Raw genomic sequence first — 21,468 nt, 5'->3', positions numbered from 1 at the left:
GCAGCAGGAACACAAGCCAGATTGCTCTCCTGCCAAGAAAACAGTAATAGCGAGAGTTGCTATTCGATGGGCGCATTCTCTCTCTGAGACATGGGTCTAAGGGTTCCATGAACACTGGCACATTCAGTCTCATAGAAACTAATGAGACAGATATTACCATTATTACCATTTCTACTGAGTGGCAGAAACCACCAATTTGTATCTGAGAAACTCCATGCTCTTAACCATGACCCAGAGCCCATCACAGGCTGGGGAAAAAGACTCACTTGGCTGAAATCTGATGCATCTGCTAGAATGTAGGACAGTATGTAGACTGTGCCAGAAGAGTTGATCTATATTGCAAATGCATGATGTCGACCTCCTTGCTGAAGAGGGTGGGCGTGGGTGCTAAGGTGTGTACCCAAATAATCTTGGAAGAGAGTGGAGGGGAGCTGTACCTGAGCACCGCCCTGGAGTGGGTAAAGCTCTTTCCCACGGGGCTCCACATTCATGGTTCTGCACTTGGACTGGGACTGAACTGAAGTAAATGGATGGCGGCTGGTAAGAGCCAGGATTTTCCCTGTTAGAGTGGGAAGTTATAGATAAGCAATCTGGGAAGGCCGAAATGAATCATGTGGTACTAGAGGAAAGTCGGAGACATCAATATGAACCCTCTTTAGCTCTAGATAGAGCTGGAAATATATAAAAATAATTACAGATATGTGTGCACGCATGGGTTAAGGTACATCTATGAATTTCCGAGCTCCATCTGCTGAGGCCCGAGTCACAATGACCTCCCAGTAGCAACAGCACAGAGGCCTGAGTGCAGGGCAGGAAGTGGGCCAGAAAGGAGTTTGAATGGGCAGAGAGGATGCTCTACACTGAGGTCTGACATGAACCTCCCCTCCCTCGGACAGGGGCCAACCCAGGGTCCAGGAAAAGCCATAACTAATGACAAGCTGGAGCTGCCAGGGCACAAAGGCTTAGCATAAAGAATGCAGCAATGAGCTAATCTTCAAGAAGAGAAACTGGGACAAGGTGTTGTCAATGTCAAGTGGAAACATGAACAATGAGGAGAGGAGGGAAATGATATCATGACGGATGGTGGAGATCTCAGGAATGCACTGGACTGCTGCACTGGAATGCTCCCCAACCCAGAGGGGGCAGGGAAGAGCCGACCTTATCACCCCGAGGGCATCTGAGAGCAGTGACAGGTCTGGCCTTGTTCATGGGTGGCAGTGAGTAACTGGCAAGATAGGGCAGAAGTCTTCCTTGAGAACTGGCTCTGTCCCTTTCCTGGGAATCTTTCCTTAGAGGTAAGTCTAAAGAAAGTCTGCCTTTCAACTTCAAGGAAAGGGTCTGCCTCTTCTCCGGCTCCCCAGGCAATGGCAGAGTGGAGTAGCTGCAGTGAAGATTGTGGGACCCACTAAGCCTAAAAGGGCCATGTGGCCCTTTATGGAAAAAGTCTGCTGAGGCCCAATCTAGGCAATCCAGGTAGTGCAGAAGCAACCTGAGATAATGCACGAATAGATGTGTCTGGCTGTGGTCAATACAACTTTATTTACAGAAACAGGTAGGAGCTGGATTTTAGCTGGTGGGTAGTGGTTTGCTGACCCCGACCTAGAGCGAAAGCTCCAGAGTGCAAAAGCCTGCAGAGAGATTTCCAAAGGTCCCCAGCCTGACCTGGCAGACCTTGGATGGGGAGCTGTGCACACAGCCAGGGCTCCAGGAATGCTTGGCAACAAGGCACTGATTAGCTCTCTGAGGTCTTGTCATTTCAAGGAGAACCAACAATAACATTCCAAAATGAGACACAGAGAGGACTTAAAGCAGATAAGACCTCCCACCTTTTCAAGAAGTCTCATTCTCATGACCGCAGTAACTTGAGCATGAGTCATCCTCTGCCAGAACCACCTCTGGGCTGAATGTGTGTTGAATTTCTGGCATTCATTCCCCTTCCCTTTGTCACAGCACCTCTACTCCCACTGGGGACTGACCCCGCCCAGATTGTGTATCATCTTGGTGGGACTCTCCATATTGGTCTTCTGCCCTTCTCTAATCGGTAAGCCCGTGATCCAAGTTGGATTAATAAGCACTGTTTCCACGGAATCACAACCTTGAGTTAAGCACTAAAAATGACTCAGGCAGATGCACTTTCCAATGGGGGTGCCATGAAAATTGTCTGTTGCTCAGGCCACGCAGATTCCTGCAGCTGCCTTGAATTGTAATACTTCTGAAATTGACAGTTGAGTGGTTTTGTTTGTTTTTAGGGTTTCTGATCATTCGTGGCTTTCTAATAAATTCCCTTTCCAAACTCCATCAAAGTAGTCAGGTGTGGTTTCTGTTGCTTACAGCCAGAGAAATCTGATGTCCTCTCCTGATTGGTTTTACTAGTCCCAGGGAAACTTCTCTGCAGCCCATGGCCCCAGAGCCAGCTTTTTATAAATGCAGGTCAGATCATACCACTTCTCTGCTCAGAAGAAAATGGAACAGAACTTAAAACCCTCAGCAAGGCATTCAAGGCCCTTCTTGACTTGTCCCCAAGTTTCTCTTTCAGTCTGCTCTCTTATGATATACATCTCATAGATACTTGAAGTCCCCCTCAAACATGCCAAGTAGCTTTCTTCTTCTGGGAGAAGCAGCTCTCTTTGTGTAGACAGATTTCTACCCCATGATAAGGTTGAGAAAGCATCAGGACTTAGCCATACTGACCAGAAAAGAAGGGCAGTAAGTGGACATAAAGGGAGAATAATGAGGTGCTGAAGGGTCTCTATCCTGCAGTGGAGGAGACAGGGCTGGACCAGTATCTGTAATCTCTGTTCCTCCTATGTCCTCCTCCCTCCCTCCCAGCAACCCAGCCCCTGCCCAAAGACTCACATGTAAGCTTTGTAGTTGGATCCGATTTTCTGGATGCGGATGTCATACTTGGAGTCAATGAAGGCCTCAGTGGTGGCGTAGGTTTTGGCCATAGCCACCATGCTGGTGATGTCCTGGTAGTCATGCTGGTTTTCTACTTTGATCTGTTTGGGAGGATCATGGGGTGAGTGCCAGCCTGCCAGCATTCATGGAGCACCTACCCAATGCCAGGACCCAGTGTTTTGTGTGTTTAGTGACTTTGAGAAAGTCACCTGCCTGGCAGGAGAGACAGACATAAGAAACAAGTTATTCCACTACATACCGGTAGATGAGGAAGGGAACATTCCACTGGAGTTGTCAAAAGAATCTTTACAGAACAGGTGAGCTCTGAACTGGGGTTGAAAGAATATGTATAATTTTCAGCCAGGGCGTTTCTATGGAGGGTAGAGGGGACCGGCAAAGCAGAGGGCAGAGGAGCCACACAGGGATGGGGAATACACAAGTGGTTCAGACTGGCTGATGGGGCTGGAGGATGATGGATGGCTGAGGTGGGTTGTCAGGGAACATACCTTGGGGGACCTCAATTGCTTTAGTAAGGGACTAGAATTTCAGCCTGCGGGCTCTGGAAAACCACTGGAGGAAGTGGAGGAGTTTAAACAAGAAAGGAGCCTAATTTGTGTTTTAGAAAAATCCCTCATCACTGGGGGTTATACGCAACTAATGAATCATTGAACACTACATCGAAAACTAATGATGTACTATATGTTGGCTAGCTGAATTAAAAAAAAAATCCTACAAGTATTTGCATGGTGGGCTGTAAGGTAGGTTGAATGTGACACGGGCCTGGGGACAGTTGGAAAAAAAGGAGTATATATAAATGTGTGTGTAGTGTGTAAGTGTTGGGTATGTGGATGTAGGTTATATGTATGTGCAGTTTGTGGGGGGACATGTGTGTGATGGGGAGTCCATGTGTGTGGCATAGGTGTGTTATATGTTATATATGTGGTGTGTTGTATGTGGTGCTTGTGTGTGCAAGCAGTGTGTGTGTGCATGTGCACCTATGCATATGTGATGGGCAAGGCTGGTTGTATTCAACCCAAGGCCTGGGGGAGAAACTCACACTGTTTACTGGGTTGAGGCCAAGAACATGAAGTGGCGCTTTGGGGTCAAGGAGAGGTCCCAGGAGAAGTTCCAAGGCCAAATAAATGCAGGGGATGAGGCCATGAGGTCATGAGACCATGACCTCAAGACAGAAAAGTTGACTGCCAGCTGCTGTGGCCCACTGGGAGTGCTGCCCCCTCCCCTTTACCCTCACCTGGATAGCAGAGGAGTCTGATGCTCGACCAGAGGTGGGCAGAGCCCAGATCCCCTGTGTGTGTGTGTGTGGGGGGGGGGGGGGTTGGCCGGTGCCGAGGAGCTTGTGTGGGAGGCTGTCTGGTCCTTAAAGTCCCTCCTCGCCCTCCCCTGTCTCTTTTAAAGTCTCACCAGTGCTCTGACCACTCCATCCCCGCAGGAAGTTGCACAAGCCCAACCTCACAACTTCCAAAGAAGCTTCACAGCTCTCTCATGGGACGCAAAACAGGATTGTGAGGTGGGCAGTGTGGACATTATTATGGTCATTTAACTGATGCAGAAACATATTTCTTGCCTCGTCCAAGGCCATAGGGCAGCTAAGCACAGAGCTGGGAAGGAAGCTCAGGACTCCAAGAGCACAGCTGTTCTCCAAACCATCTTCAGGGTATCTTACAAGTGCACGCCTGCTGTTCCACCCTAACACATGGGAAACAATGATGGGGAGTGAGGCTTAGCACACCTTATCTCTTCTTGGCTCTCTCAGAGTCCCAGCTCTCAGCGATGATGCCGAGTCCTACTTTGCGGAACAAATAAAAGTGACCAAGCAAGAGTTCCCTATTTGCCATCCCTTTCTAAGCTCACCAGCTTTCCCGCTCCTTCTTCTAGATGGCGGTGTGCCTCCTCCCACTCATGGCTGAACCTGCCCTTTGTTCTAGGTCTTCTAAGACTGACTGCTCACTGCCCCCTCCTCCTTCAGGAATAGGACCCTTAAGTTTTATCGGGGCATCTAGTCTCTCAGCTAAAAATGGATTTTTCCAGTCTCCCTCCTAGATAGACGTAGCCAAGTCTTGGAATCTGGTCAGTGAACACGAGAGTGGATGCGCTATGAGCAACCTCAGGGTGGTGCCTTTACCACAAAGGGAATCTTCCCAGTCAGTCTCTTTTCCCTCTTCCTTGGCTGGGATCTCAGACCACAGGATGGAAGCCACATGCTGAGGATGGCTGAGTAATAAGGTCAATGGAACCTGGATTCCCAACACCATGGAGTTCCCAATCTACCCTTGACTGTGCATGTTCAGACTCTTACATGAGAAAGAAATGGACTTTAATCTTGTTTAAGTCACTGTTATTTGGTTCTCGTTAAACCATTCAAACTATATTTCAGCCTTGTATTTTTTGTCTTTTGCTCTCTGTTGATCCTTTATATTTTGGGTCAACATGATTATGGGTCCTCCATTCTCCTCAAATTGTTCCTGCTTTTCAGTACCCCAGGTACTCCATGCTCTCTCTATCTCCTCATTTCCCACTCATCCCCAAACCCACCATCTTCAAAATGTCGCTCCCCACTACTCCACTGAAACTGATTTGGCAAATGTCACCTGTTATCTCCTCACTGGCAAATCTGATAGCATTCCTTTGCGCGGCATCCTGTTTGGCATTCCGTAACAACTGAAATTGCTGAGCTTTTTGAAACTTGGTTTCTACACTATCACTCTCGTCTGGTTCTCTTTTTTCCTGCCAACTTCTTCACTTTATCACCTCCCCTTCCTCCAACTTTCCCTCTAATGATCAGAGCATTCCATCTTCAGCCAACATTTGGGGTCTTGTGGAGAGAGAGAGTCACCACAATGAAAGAAAGGGTGGTCGTGTGGGGGAAGCTTGCAAGGACAGCTTGTCTAATTCAGTTTTGTCCCTGGGTGGCTCTGGAAAGGACCAGAACTTCTTCCTAGACAGCATAGCATACATGGCCAGATGTCTTGGACACTTTGAGCTGCCCACAACGTCCATTCTCTTCTATGGTCATGAAGCACCCTGATCTGGGGGCACACGACCTCCCACAGAGTAAATGTCACACTTCCCTAGCTCCCAGGCCCCTGTGTGTGACCATGTGATCATGTTTTCGGCTTCTGCGAGCAGAAATGGAGTCCGAACTTCCAGGCTTACTATTAAAGGGAAGGGGAGGGTTTTTGCTCTTCCTGCTAGTTGGAGTTGACATTGTGGCTGAGGAGCAACACGCCAGGTTTGCATGATCAACAAGATGGAAGGAGGCTGGGCCCTTAAAACCAAGGAAGTTCCATGTGAGCCCTGGGCTGCTTTCACCCAGACCATTGTGTGTGAGAGAAAGTCCGGGCTTATTTAAGCCACCTTAGGTCTTTTGTTACACAGCTGAACTTTGTCCCAGTTATTATAGGAGCCCTAAGTATTTGTTGAATACATCATGCATGCATTCATCTCTTCACAGGAAAGACAAAAGAGAGCAAAGAGAGACAGTGTAAACATAGGGGTTTAATGAAATAATTAGTTAACTAATTAGTGGTCAGCCCAGCCTCTCCTTGTGCACCTTTTCTGGGTGGTTTGGGATTGCGGTGCTCACCTTGCCCTCTCCTCTAGTGAGGATATAATCCTGGTTTCTTGTATACGGACTCTTCTAAAACCCCAGGACAAGCCCTGGCTTATGTCCCTGGCAATTTTTTTTTTTTAAAAGATTTTATTTATTTATTTGACAGAGAGAAATTACAAGTACACTGAGAGGCAGGCAGAGAGAGAGAGAGAAGGAAGCAGGCTCCCTGCTGAGCAGAGAGCCCAATGCGGGACTCGATCCTAGGACCCTGAGATCATGACCTGAGCCGAAGGCAGCGGCTTAACCCACTGAGCCACCCAGGCGCCCCTGTCCCTGGCAATTTTAAGTTCTTTTCCTTCAGAGGGCCTTCAAACTGTGCATCTCTGGGCCCTGTAAAGCGTAGCTCCGCTGATGTCTTCCTCCCATTAGATGGTCAGCTTCTCAAGCACAGACAATGAGTCTCCCCCACAAGTCATAACACAGGTGTCTGTCACAGATGCATCCAATGTGTTTGCTGGATTGAATTTAAGAAGACTGGATAAAGATCCACTCATAACATGGGAGGGGGCAGGGAAGTGGGAGGAAGAATATGGGAGTTTGGGAAAAGGCAAAGAAAATATGTGTCCCCAAAACTGGTCTTTTCACAAGGTGAATTTTTCTGTAACTGCTTGGACTGGGTTCTATGCTCTTGGAGGTTTCTTTCCATTGTGAGAACCCGATCAAATAAGAAACTGTGGGGAAGTGGGCAGGGGGCCTGGGGCAGGGTGTAGTGGGTCCTTGAGGGGACTCTGGCATGGTCCTCAGGCAAAAGGATAGGCCGGGGTTAGGGGGCACTGAGGCCGGGCAGCCACAGGGATGAAGTGACTGCTGGCCTGGAGAGGGAGTCTTGGCACTCTGCTTTATTTACTAGCTGGAAAACCCTCCAAATGTTCACAGAGACAAGCTGAAAACAGGAAGCCCTAAATGAACTGTGATTTAAGATTACCCATTTGCTGCTCTGGGGACCTGCAGTGGGGTCACCACAGACTCCCTGACTCTGAATTCTCCCTCCCATGTCTCTGCCTCCCTCTCCTCTCCCTTCCCTGTCTCTTCTTTCCCTCTTACTCTGCCATGCTTGTCTTCTCTCCCTGTACCCTACGCTGTTCTACCTGCTCTTGTGTGTTTGTGTGCATGGGTGTGGTTCGTCCTGAGGGGGGCCAGGTGGGGGGCATGGAGACAGAGAGGGCAGAAAGGGAGAGAACTCTGAATCTCCTTGATGGGATTCACCTCAGAGGTCTCCTATCCCAGCCTGTGATGGGGGAGTCCTCTTCTTCTTTGGTAGATTGTCTGCATTTGCTTAAACACCTCTGAGAACAGGGGGCTCACTACTGGGCAAGAAAGTTAATTTCCCCTTGGGGAGCTTCTGTTGTACATTACACCCAGAATGAATGAATGGTCCCAGTTATTGATCATGAAAGGGAATTCTCAGCCCTCAGCCTTGTGTCTACTCTTCACACCCTTGAGGAGAGACAGCCAGGTATGCCTAAGTCATTCTCTTCTTTAACCCACCCTAACACGAGCAGGTTCCAGACCCTCTACTGCCTTTAAATGCTCTCATTTGACAATCTCCTAAACTATGTGGTGTCCGGAATCACACCCAACTACAGATGTGGTTTCACCAGCTGAGACTGGAGAAGACTGTCACCTCCCTCTACATGCAATACATCTGGCAGATGTACATCAGTCAGACTCCTGCCCCAGAGCCTTTGCACTTGCCATTTGTTGCCTGCGTGGCCTGCACCCTCCCTTCATTCAGGTCTCTGCTCAGAGCAGTCTTCCCTGACCCGTAGCTGTGCCACACCACCTCCCACCCAGCACTCCTTATCCACTGTACCCCGCTTAGTTTTTCTTCATGGCACTCCCCCCATCCCACTTCACACCATTATCTATTTGTTTGTCATCTCTCTCCCTTACCATTCTATTAGAATGGAGGCTCTGCAAGACCGCTGTGGGATTTCAAGCACTGAAAACAGCATTCAAGGAGCAACAAGCAACCGACAGATTTGGCTAATGATTGAATAAATATAGCTAAGTGTTGCCAGGTATGTACTGAGTGTCCATTATATTCAGGTAATTACTGACTGTTTTTCCAGAGACTATGCTGGAGCCTGGGGATGCACTAGGGAAAAAGAGATTTATGATTTTAATCCAAATGGAGCTTTGAGCCGCTTCATTACTTGCCCCTATTAACTTGGCTTAATACAATGGTAGTTTTTCTAAGATCCATATAGAGCTCGCTTGAAGCTAATATCTTCAGGTCATTTGGAAACATAAGATCCTGATAATTCACGTCTCTCCATGCGTGGACCTGAGTGTGTCCAGTCCCAGAGCAGGACTTTACATTTCCCCCTGTAAATATTAAAACTCTCATGTTTTCATCTGTCTCTTCACCTTCCAATATTGACTCTGTCATCTAACCCGTTAACTACCCCACTCAGCTCTATGTCAATCATGATTTTGGTGCCCCTGTGCTATATCTAATTCCAGCTGTTTGACCTGATTTAAGGCACTTCTCTAAGTTCTAGTTTTCTTATCTGTTACATGAGATAACAACTGCCTTGTAGGGTTATTATGATCTTTAAAGAAGATTTTATGTATATACATACGTATGTATGTATTTTAGAGGGAGAGAGAGCATGCGCACAAGTGAGTGAGGGGGAGGGGCAGAGGGCGAGGAAGAGAGAGAATCTCAATCAGACTGCCTGCTGAGCATGGAGCCCGACCGCGCGGGGCTCAGTCTCACCACCCGGATCATGACCTGAGCCAAAATCAAGAGTTGGATGCTTAACTGACTGAGCCACAGGCACCCCAGATTATTATGATTTTTAAATGAAATTATAGTGAATGTCAAAGTATCTACTTAGCATGGTGTTTGGCACCCAGTAGGTACTCAGTAAAAGCTGGTTCTCTTAAATAAGTGTTGTGATTCTTTGTTGACACTGAACCACCAATAAACACTTCTTACACAGTTATTTACACAATTATTTATCCTGTAGCTACAATATCTATCTCCTGTATAATCACCCAAATTGATGAAGAGTTCTTTTTAGATCAACTGCAGCTCATTAATGCAGAAGGAGTAAGAGAACAAGGATATCATCCTTCTGCAACTACCTCCTTAATGCAATAATGGGTCTAGGCAACAGTGATCCATGTAAGACCTCTGGGAAAGGCTGATGGAGAACTTCCAAATGTGCAGACCAGGCAGACAGTACCTGAAATCACAGGTCAGTCTTTTTTTTTTTTTTTTTTTAAGATTTTGTTTATTTGAGGGACGCCTGGGTGGCTCAGTTGGTTAAGCAGCTGCCTTCGGCTCAGGTCATGATCCCAGCGTCCTGGGATCGAGTCCCACATCAGGCTCCTTGCTCCACAGGGAGCCTGCTTCTCCCTCTGACTCTTCCTTCCACTCTGTCTACCTGTGCTCGCTCTCACTCACTCTCTCTCTGACAAAATAAATAAATAAAATCTTTAAAAAAAAAAAAAGATTTTGTTTATTTGAGAGAGAGCATGAGAGAAGAGAAGGTCAGGGGGAGAAGCAGATTCCCCATGGAGCTGGGAACCTGATGTGGGACTCGATCATGGGACTCTGGGATCATGACCTGAGCTGAAGGCAGTTGCTTAACCAACTGAGCCACCCAGGCGCCCATCACAGGTCAGTCTTAAATCCCAAAAGACAGGCAGACATGACTATGTCTACAGATGTGCAAGGAAAACAACCACTACCAACTGGAAAGTATTGCCAAAACCCAGAACCTGAGTCACAGCAAGTCTCTATATTCAACCACCAGTTTATACAATGTATAGGCAGTAAGAGAACACCATTCATCTGTAATCAGCTATATTCGGACTGTAGATAATTCTACAAGGAAATGACCTTTTCCCCCTTCTAACAAATAAGTGACAAACCAACCAACCACAGGAAAAGGAACTGTTGTAGATCAAAAGAGACTCACATTATACCAACCATGTTAGGTGTGAAGGCCTTGTTTGGATACAATGAGAATGAACCAATTAACAGGAAACTATGGAACACTGAATATGTATTAGATGATATTAAAGACTTACTATTAATTTTTTTGTATCCTACTGGTATTTGTCTGTGTTAAAGGAAAGAAAAGGAGACCTTATGTATTGCAAATACATACTGAAATATTTATAGGTGAAATTATGTGATATCTGAGATTTGCTTTAAAATAATCTGGTGATCCATAGAGACAGAAAGGAGATGAGGGGTTGCCAGGAGCTGAGGTGAACGGAGAATGGGGGATGACTTCTGCTGGGTGTGGGATGATAAACATATCTTGGAATTATGTAATGGTGTTGGCTTCACCTTGCGAATATGCTTCAAAGTTACTGAACTGTACATTTTAGAAGGATGAATTTTATAAAATGAGAATAATATTTTAACTTAAAAAAATGAAAAAGTATCCAATGGCTTTTGAGAGGAAGTGTGGAGGAGTATGTAGAACAAAACTGACCATCAGGGAATAATGGTTGAAGTTGGGTGATTGGTAGTTGGGGATACACTTTACTGTTCTTTTCTTCTCTTGTGTATATTTGAAAATTTCCATAATAAAGTGTTAAAAAAAAAAAGGCAGGGCTAAAAGAGAAAGACAAATAAGAGTGAGAATGTAAAACTGTTCTTCAAATGAGGTTAAAAGCCCATTTGGTAATATCTGACTAGGGGTGTGACCCCATTTGGTTGTGTTCATTGCAGGAGTCAGTAACATAATTCAGTCTCCCTAAGAGGAAATGCAACCAGGTGCCTAAGAGAATTACAATCACCCATTCATTCATTCATTCTTTTTTTTTTTTTTAAGAGAGAGAGAGAGAAAGAGAGAGAGGGAGAGAGGGAGAGAGAGAGAGAGAGAGAGAGATATTACACGGGCATGATGAAGAAGAGGGGCAGAGGGAGGGGAAGAGAGAGAGAATCTTGAGTAAACTCCCTGATGAGCATGGAGCCTGATGCAGGGCTCAATCTCACAACACTGAAATCATGACTAGAGCTAAAATCAAGAGTCAGACACTTAACCAACTGAGACACTCAGGTGCTCCACAACCATTCTTGGAGTTAAAATCCATGTGACATCTCCTGGGCTCCTCTTATAGAGGACACTGATGTGTAACAAATGCCAACAAATGCCAATGATGGTTTGATGTTACTTATAATACCACTTAGTGTAAGCTCATGTGCTTGTGTCATCTCTTTTTTTCTTTTTAAGATTTTATTTATTCATTTGACAGAGAGAGAGCACAAGCAGGAGGAGCAGCAGGCAGAGGGAGAGGGAGAAGCAGACTCCCCACTGAGCAGGGAGCCTGACAGGGGACTTGATCCCAGGACCCTGGCATCACAACCTGAACCAAAGGCAGATGCTTAACTGACTGAGCTACCCAGGCTCCCCTTGTGTCATCTCATTAAGATTAAGCAGGTGATTTTGCAGATGACCAATAAATGCAATCCAGTGATCACTTTGATGTATTTGTTATAGTTTACTTTTTATTTGAGCAATGAATGTATACACACACAAAAAAGGTCAAAAATATAAAAATAAAATCTGGGAAAAAAATAAGTGTGTTTTTTACTTTAAACCCCAAGTCCCCTGGTGAAAAGATTTCTTTGTACTCTTCTGGAAATAGTCTATGACTATACTGTAAGAAGATAGAAAATGAATCTTTTCTTGTCTGTGATGGTTAATTTTATGTATCAAGTTGGCTGGACCATGGTGCTCAGGTGTTTGGTCAAGTAGTGTTCTGGATGTTTCTGTGAGGGGTTTTGGTTGAGATTTACATTTAAATCACTGGACTTTTGAGTTAAGCAGATTGCCCTCCATAATCTGAGCGGGCCTCACTTAATCAGTGAAAGGACTGAATAGATCAAAATTCAGTGTCTTCAGCCTACCAGCCTACTCTGCAGATTCTGGACTCGCCTGACCCCCAATAATGAACCAAGTCCTTAAAATAAATCTCTTTATCTCATTTTATACACTTCCTATAGCTCTTGTTTCTTTGGACAACTGTGACAAGTGCACTGTTTTGGTGACAGCTGATGCAAGAAGACAAAGGTATCACCTTCCAAAGTAAGTTGTGACAGAGACTACTGTGGCCAATAACAGGTAGACTCACCCACACTGATATAAATAACAAGGTTGGCTGGCTGGAGATTCGAGATTCTGAGGGGATGATTTCTTTGGAAAAAGCTGTACCAGTCACTAGTCCTCTTGCTACATCTGGTAAGAGCATCAGTGGGACAAGACTGATGGGTGTTTGAGCAGCAAGGGAGAGCTGGTGTGCTGGGGCTGATGCGTTCCCAGGATACTACAGCTCAGCACCCCAGACTTTGGTCTCTCCAGGCTAAGAATGTGAGTTCTTCCTATAAATTGCAGTGGTCTATGTAGGAGAGACACCAGCCTTGAGCCATTTAAAATCCCGGAGAGAGGGAGCCATGGCTGAAGGGCTACCCACCTGGTCCAAGCTACCACCATACCTCTTTCTTTGGATCACTGCAACCATCTTCTTTTAAAATTTCTCATGCCCAAGCCAAACCTCAGACTGATTTCCTTAGCATCTCCGGGGGTGTGGGCCAAGCCATCAGTATCTTTAGAAGCTCCCCCAGGCAGCTGTGTACAACCCAGGTCACAAAGCAGGACCTTGTGTGATCTGGGTTCTTCTTACTTCTTTTTCGCAGTAAGCCAAATGTGTCCCTGCCTCACTGCCTCTAGACTTGTTATTTCCTCTGCTTGGAACAATTTTCCCGAATGCCTTCCCATGCCCCACTTCTTCAAGTCTCAGCCCAGATGACCCCTTAGTAGAGGCTTTTCCAACTACCTGATATAAAGTAGCTAACTTGGGGCGCCTGGGTGGCTCAGTGGGTTAAAGCCTCTGCCTTTGGCTCAGGTCATGATCCCAGGGTCCTGGGATCGAGCCCCCCATCAGGCTCTCTGCTTAGCAGGGAGCCTGCTTCCTCCTCTCTCTCTCTCTCTCTCTCTCTCTGCCTGCCTCTCTGCCTACTTGTGATCTCTGTCTGTCAAATAAATAAATAAAATCTTTAAGGAAAAAAAAAATAAAGTAGCTAACTTTCCTTGACTACTCTGGGAAGTCTCTACTGAATTGCCTTAGTTTATTATTATTACTTCTTTTCCCACCATCTTTGACCATCTGAAATTACTTATTGGCTAATGAACTTACTGTCTCCTCCACAAAAATGTAAGCCATCAAGACTAGGGGCCTTCTGCATCTTGCTGGAGAGACCACATAATAGTGTTATAGAATGTAAGCTCAAATCCCAGCTCTGTCACCTATGAGCTGTGTGACCTTGGGGGAAGTTAACTTAGCCTCTCTGTGTCTCACTTTCCCTATCAAAAAATGTTGGGTTCTTGGTAATGTAAAGTAGCCACTCCACATCAGATGCGGATAACTTGCTGGATTACTATTGCACATCACTGGTTTGTTGTCGAGTATTAAATAAGATACTACGTGTAAAGAGTCAGGAAGGAAGCTTGGCTCATCACAAGCATTCAGTAAATGTTAACTGTTATGATTATTGTTATCATAACAATAATAGATCCTGAACACCCTGAATTGTGCTTTGCACACAGGAGGGACTCAATAAATATTCATTGAAAGAGTGAACAAAGGACCCAGTTGTGGTAACAGCTGAGTGCAGAGAGTCTAGGCAGGAGGGAAAAAGCAGGTGCAATGGCCCTGAGGCTCAGGGTATCTACAGAAAAGAGACTCACGAAAACAGACAATTGAGCTTAACACCTTTTCATGGAAGCTGAGGGCGAATACGTTTTCATGCTTGAATAGGGGCAACCCGATCTCCTTATACAAATGCACACAGAGAATGGGGCCAAGATCCTTCCCAGAAAATGGCCTGGAATCCACCCGATACAGAGATCCATGAGTGATGGAAGTCCACTGCCCTATTTCAATAGCCTAGGAAACATTTCAGGCGAGTGTGACCAGCGGCTCACCCTGGCCGCATCTATCTCCGTCAAGTTCCCACAGAAAGCCCAGTGTGGAGCACACTCCCTCCTGGCGCGATGGCCCAGACAAACTTGTTTTTTCCAAACAAAGATAACGAATTGCATGAGGCAATTTACTGAACCAGGTTATTTACGAATAAGCTAAAATAAGGACAGCTACCAACAATAACTGTAGCTTCAGAGCACTTGCTCTGTGGTCTTTCTGGCAGGGATCAGCTTGAAGGGCCAGTTGGAGGGTCAGGCCACTCCTCGCCTGAGACATTAAGCCGTTACCCCAGCCCACAAATGGAGGCTTGTTTTTATAACAGGAAGGCACGTATCCAGCTCATTCCAGAGTCGTATTCGCTCATTAAGAAACTAGTTAGATGGGGTGAAGAGCGATGGGCTACATCTCTATTTTCCCTCCCAGTAATTTTTTTTACCAGTCTTTCAGCTCCAAGACTCTCAAGGCAGGGCTAAGTCTAGGTTCTGTGGGTATGTCGTTAATGTCAAGCCGTGCTTACAGTGTAGCTCGGAATTCATTCCGGAGGTCGGTATCAAAATTCTGTAAGAGGTAAGTGGGAGTTGCTCTGAGTGGAGAAGTTCCCAGACTTTCTTGGGGTCATGGCTTCCATCTTAGGAATTATTTCACAGCATTTCTAGGCCAAAAGAAATATCGAGCAGTTTCATCTACAGAGCACTTAGAGCGAAACAGCTTACCAAGTACTTATGTCCTAACAACTTGGTAACTGGAAAAAAAAATACGCATCATGTTTTTATTTCCTTTCAAATAAATACAATTACTTACTAATGTGATATTTGTGCAGAATCAGATTGGACACCATCACCCTCATTTCCTGTTCCACACTGATTTTCATGGGGTACTTGCTTAATTTTTAGCTCACCAGCACCAAAACCCCAGCTTTGCAAAGATGTGACGTCATTGAAAGGAACATGTCGTAATGTGATGTTGAAACTGTGAACTACCTCATTTAGCCATTTGCATGGTGTCTGACAGACGCCTAGAACTGCCGTTCCCTTGAAAATTCAGAATATACCATGCCGCTCCCAGGGCAGCCCAACGCAGGGGTTGGGAACCGAGGGCCTAATGTTATTACTTCTGGCATTCTCCCTGGCAGAAAAGAACACATGTCCCTTGTGCAATCACCCTGGCATAACGCCTGCCTGCTTCTCATGGAAAACCGAGGTCTGAGAAAGCCACGGGAGCGGAGATCTCCAATGAACCAATCTACACTTCAAACCAGGCCACGCTTTAGGAAAATTAAAAGGATATTACACTTTTTTTTAAAAAAGGTTTTATTTACTTACTTGACAGAGATCACAAGTAGGCAGAGAGGCAGAGGGGGAAGCAGGCTCCCTGATGAGCAGAGAGTCCAGTGCAAGGCTTCATCCCAGGATGCTGGGATCATGACCTGAGCCAAATGCAGAGCCTTAACCCACTAGCCACCCAGGCACCCTGGATATTATACTTTTAAAGATAGGGTAGTTGTTCGAAAGGATCATGTTATTAGTGCAAAGGTGGTTTAGAGCTTGGTTTAGCTTGGTATTTTAGACTCCTTAGGAGCACCTGGGTGGGTCAGTCGGTTAAGCGTCTGCCTTCAGCTCGGGTCGTGATCCCAGAGTCCTGGGATCAAGTCCCGCTTCAGGCTCCTTGTTCAGAAGAGAGTCTGCTTCTCCCTCTCCTTCTGCCTGCTCCTCCTGCCTCTTGTACTCTTTCTCTGATATATATATATATATATTTTTTTTTTTTTTTTAAAGGAGAATCCTTAAACATACCTGAAATAAAATAAAATATCATCCAAGGGCTGCATTAAACCGATGGTTAAGGCCCAGTTGCCATCATGGAGGAGCTCATAGCCCATGGAATAGACAGATTTGGGGATAGACTGTTCAAGAGGGGCTGCCCTCTGCAGACAGCAGAGGGACCCTGAGGCCTGCGGGGTGAGTGGGGCAGAGAAGGGTTCCCAGATAAGGGGATAGGGTCCACCCAACTCCCATTGTAATGATCTTGGGGGAAAGGATGAGTTTAAAAATTCAAAGTTCTACCTTCTTTCTCAAATGGCGCAATGACAATTCACAGATTGTTACTGACCCTCACTGATCTCAATATTTTCACACATTTTTTTTCAAGAGTTCTGATCTGTTTTTTAATGAGCACAAACTCTGCCAGGAACGGTACTACACAGGTTATATGTATCTCATTTAAGCGGGGAAAACAACCCTACAGGCTTCTGGCCATGGCATAGCCACATTGGCCCTGTCTCTGTAAACAACTAGAAGACCAGAAAGGCTTTATAAGGCAAGTGTCCGAGGCAGTGGGAGCAGGCCCTGCAGGGCCACGAGCCGTCAGGGAAGGGAAATTCAGAAGGTGTGCCCCGTGTTCACCTGGACCCTCTCTGGGCCCCGTCTGTCACTCTGTGCTGGCCTGTGACCTCCGACAGGGTCTCCTGCACTTTCTAAACGTTTCCTGCCTTGGGGCTTTTGCATAAGCTCTTCTCTGTCCCCGGAAGGTTCTTCCCTCCTCTGGCTCCCATGGCTGGCTCACTGCCATTCTTCTCGTGCTTGTCTTAATGGCACTGCCTCAGTTTCTCTGATAGTTCCACAATGTGGTTTTCTTTCTTTCCTTTTTATAATTGGGTATTATCTGCTCATTTATATACTATCTGCCTCTCCTATTAGCTCGTGACTTCTATACTGAGTGCCTAACACAGCACCTGGCAGGCAGTAGGTGCTCAATAAGGAGCTCTTGAATGAAAGAGGGAAGGGGATGCCTTCCCCTCGTGGCTCAGCCAGTTAAGCAGTTAAGAGTCTGACTCTTGATTTTGGCTCAGGTCGTGATGTCAGGGTCCTGGGATCAAGCCCTGCATGGGGCTCCACACTCAGTCCAGAGTTTGCTTGTTCCTCTCCCTCTGCCCCTCCCCACCCACCCATGAGAACCCTCTCTTTTTCTCTCTCTCAAATAAATAAATAAAAATAAAATCTTAAAAAAAAAAGAAGGAAGGAAGGACACATCGGATTGTCCCCTCCCCTTCCTGGGGGGCAGTGGGGGAATAGGGAGTTAAGAGGAAAATGCAGAGTTAGAGGAGTCCCCCTCTTCTTTTACAAAAGTTACTGAAACATGTTTCTGAAGAACTTGGGACTTGAGGACAACACAAGTCCACTGTGTATCTTCCCAGTAACCTTGAGAGGGAGATGCTGTCCCCGTCTTTTCACAGATGAGGTTCAGAGAAGTGAACAATTTGTCCACGATCCCCCAGCCAGTCAGGGGAGGGATGGAGAGTCACATCCAGGTCTGGTGAGTTTAGAGCGCTGTGATCTGTTGATGACACTGCCTGCCCTGTTTGATGGCAAAGGATCCAAGTGACTTTTCTCTTTTCCTACTTTTTCCTTTCCCTCCTTATCCTCAACTGGCTCTTTTTCAAGCTCTACTGACAGATGGACTTGGGCTGGCCAAGTGCAATTGCTGAGAGCACAATAGGGCAGGTGCCCAGGCTCTTCCTGGAAGGACCCAGGGAGGCAAGCTCTACCAGCCAAACTCCACAGCCAAGGTATCCCCCAGCTGGAATCACGGTCCTGATGATTCAACCCAAAGGCCCCTTGGCTAAGGCAGCCCATGCCAGGGGACCCCGATGTGGCTGAGGTTCAGGACTGAGTCACAGGGCAGACTGCCAGCACCTGAATCACCCACTCCACCTCTTGCTGGAAAGAAGCGGCTGGGGGGCTGGGGTGGGGCACTGGGCTGGGACTGTGTGTCTCACCCTGTGAATACATAATAACGATGATTGTAGTAACAATGATGGGCAATGACAGCTCCCTTTAATGAGCGCTTTTTATGTGCCAGGTGCTATTCTAACAGCCATAGATTAATTCACTTAGTCTTCATGACAATCCTATGCAGTAAGTACAGTTGTTTTCCCATTTCACACATGATAAAACTGTAGCCCAGCAAAGTTGTGTAATTGGCTGCAGGGCCCAGGGCTGGCACATGCAACAGCCGAGATCTACCCAAGGTCTGTCTGATTCCAAAGCCCAGCCATTCATTTGACAAGTGTTTATGGAGCCCTTACCATAAGCCAGGCGCTGTTGCGGGCACCAGGGATACAATGGTGGGGTTGGGTGAGAAATTAATAGACAAATCCATGACATCTTAGGTGGAGACAAGTGTTACGGGGAAAATAAACTAAGCTAAGGTGGGTAGGGCTTACGGGAGGTTAGGGTGGGGATGTTATTTCATACACAGCTTTTTTGAGTCCTCTCTAATAAGGTGGCATTGAGCAGAGACCAGAAAGAGGTGAAGGAACGAGACCCAGGCTTTCCCTGGATGCAGAAGAGCAAATGCCGAGACTGTGTGTGTTTGACGAGTCCGAGGGAAGCAGGTGTGCTTGTGGCCAAGTGAACTGAGGCCAGAGTCGTGGGTGGAGGTCAGGGCGTTGGGGCAGGGACGCAAGTCACATAGGTGTCAAAGCTAACAGGAAGACTTCTGTTTTCACATTGAATGACATGGGGAGCCAGGGAGGTTTCTAGGGTAGGGAAATGACTTGATGGGACTTATGGTTTAAAAGAATCACTTTGCTATGAGAAAACCAAAGCAAGGGCTAAAAAGGCAAGAGACCTGTTGAAAAGCTGGTTTAATAATGTAGGTGAGTGATGACAGTGGCTTGAACTAGGATGGTGGATTCTAGAATGAGTATGAAGGCAGAGTGGAAAGGATTTGCTGATGGGTAGGATGCCAGAAAAATGCAGGACTGAAGAATGGCTTCAAGGGTTTTGGTTGGAGCAGCTGGAAACATGGATCCTCCCGCTCCCCCTTTGCTCCCTTCTCAAATGGGAAAGGCTGTGGAAAACCCAAGTGCCCAGTTGTGTCCACTGTCAGACGTCCTGGTGGCCGTTTCTACAAACAATTCTGGAATTCAGAAGGGAAGACCTGCCTGGGGATTTAATATTAAGGGTCACAGATGTGCATGTGGTATGGGAAGCCATGGAAGGTAGTGAAACAGCCTATGGAGGGGGACCCAGAGGTTAGAGGTCAGGGACATCAGAGGGAACTAGCAGAGGGGACTGAGGGAGGCATGGCCAGGGGGTAGGAGGAGAATCAGGGGAGCCTGAGTGTTCTCTGAAACGCCATCCTGTTTGGAAAGCTAAACAGAACTCGTAACTCCTCTCCAGAAGGACGCATCTGGGTTGTTACCGAGGGGCCACCTGATGGCTTATCAGCTCTGTCCTTATCCTTAAGGTGACTCTGGGCCTTTCTTTCCCTTCCATTCTCTCCCCCTCTCTCCTCCCTACCTTGCTTCTCACCTGACTTCACCAAACACAGACTTACACCTTCTCTCTTGCCCACTTGTGCCTCCTCCATGCCAGGTTCCATGTCTGGCACGGGCATGAACCTAGCCGAGGAAAGGGACAGACCAAAACAATAAACTGAAACCAAATAGGATAAGAATCCTAAGAAAGCGTTCCGGAAACTCAGAATTTCTCGTGCTTCTGTGGTTTACAAAACACATTCATGTTCAATTCTCTCCTGTGGCTCCTGAGGGGAAGCCCAGGGTGTTCAAGGCAGGGTATCAGGGAGGGTCTGCCATGATCACCTGGGACTCCATCTTGGGTTCCCAGGAGGGATAGAAGCAAGGCCAAGACAGGTGCGCCAAGATGGTTGCTGCCTTCTGCAGTGGAGGCTGTGCTGTGCCGCCTGGACCCCCTCGCCCCCAGCAGGACAGAAATACTCATTCTCTCAGCTGTCTGGAATGGCGGCAGTTGATGACTCATGGTTGAGAGTGGCTCTCCAGGAACTGCCCTCAGCTAAGGGGGCAAGGCCTTGCCCCAGTTTATATCACATTCCTAGGGCAGCCCACGTGCAATGACCAATTAGTGCAGGAGTTCAAAAGGCCCAGCTTTCTTGCCATGATGTATGACCATTCGGAAGGGCCTTCTCAGCTCTAGGGTTCCCCGTGGGATCAACTGAGGTCCCTCTTGTAACCACTTTGGAGTTCACCCTCCCCCCAAACATCCTTCCCTCACTTCTCAAGTGGGTGTTCCCAGGTGCAGAACGTTCCCAGAGCAGACCCCCAAACATGCTGGATCAAATCTCCACCTCAGATTCTACTCGCCATCCATTTCCCTATTTCCTCCATCCTGATAGAACTCTAATTTTCGTTAGGTTTCTCCCCCCTCCACCCAGCCACGGGCTTCAGCAGAACTGACCCAACTCCCAACACAAAATGTAGCTACTGATTACCTTAAGTCCCTCAGAACACAGCACTCCTCTGTCTGGGGCCCCGGGGCCAGACGTGGGAGTAAATGCTCCCAATCAGATGCCAGAGAACATCTTACTCCGCGATGGATGTGAGCAGGGAAGCTTGAAACACGTAACCCAGAGCGCCATAGGCAGCCTGCCCAGCACAGGGGGAATGTCTTGGAATGAAGCTGAGCCCGAGGCCGGGCTCAGAAGGGCTCAGAGACAGAAGGAGCCTAGGACCTTGAGGACTTTGCTGAGCTGCTAATCCCCAGTCTTCAGAGTGTTTCAGCCAGATCGAGGTGGAATTTTCTGTTACTCACAGCCAAAATAATCCTGATACAGGGTGGCTGGCTACAGGCCCCCCAGACCTGTTTTGCTGGCCCGTGGGTGTGTCGGCTGGAAGGTATTCTTCCCGAGGCTCTTGTCTGAGGCAGAAGTTTTTACTCTGAAGGGTGCTGGGGCCCCTGAGTCTTTTTCTTCAGAGCAGAACAACTTTAGGTTGGGGGAAAGCTATTGGGGGAAAACTCTGATTTCCAAACTTATTCTTATTTCCAAATGGGCAAACGTAGTAAGTAGCCCAGCCCATTCTCCTTTCCTTTCTTTTTGAGAGCTCTTTCCTACAAACCGCATGTGATCTGCACTGCTTCCCAGAGTATGTGTTTTTTAAATTTTTTAAATTTCTTTTCAGCGTAACAATATTCATTGTTTTTGCACCACACCCAGTGCTCCATGCAATCCGT

At 46.9% G+C, this 21,468-nt stretch overlaps 1 protein-coding gene across 2 annotated transcripts in view; it reads right to left on the bottom strand.

Moving 5' to 3' along the window:
- The window catches only part of SYN3 (synapsin III), a 453,479-nt gene that overhangs the window by 26,868 nt on the left and 405,143 nt on the right, over nt 1-21,468 (bottom strand). For both annotated transcript variants that reach the window (XM_059402159.1, XM_059402161.1), the window contains exon 8: nt 2,857-2,999. In XM_059402159.1, the coding sequence (XP_059258142.1) occupies nt 2,857-2,999 (143 nt within the window). The remainder of the gene's footprint in view (nt 1-2,856; nt 3,000-21,468) is intronic.

This window comes from Mustela nigripes, chromosome 6, assembly GCF_022355385.1.
Source record: "Mustela nigripes isolate SB6536 chromosome 6, MUSNIG.SB6536, whole genome shotgun sequence".
Lineage (NCBI taxonomy): Eukaryota > Metazoa > Chordata > Mammalia > Carnivora > Mustelidae > Mustela > Mustela nigripes.
Note: the sequence above shows the minus strand (reverse complement) of the source record. Positions and strands in the feature narration are given on the sequence as shown.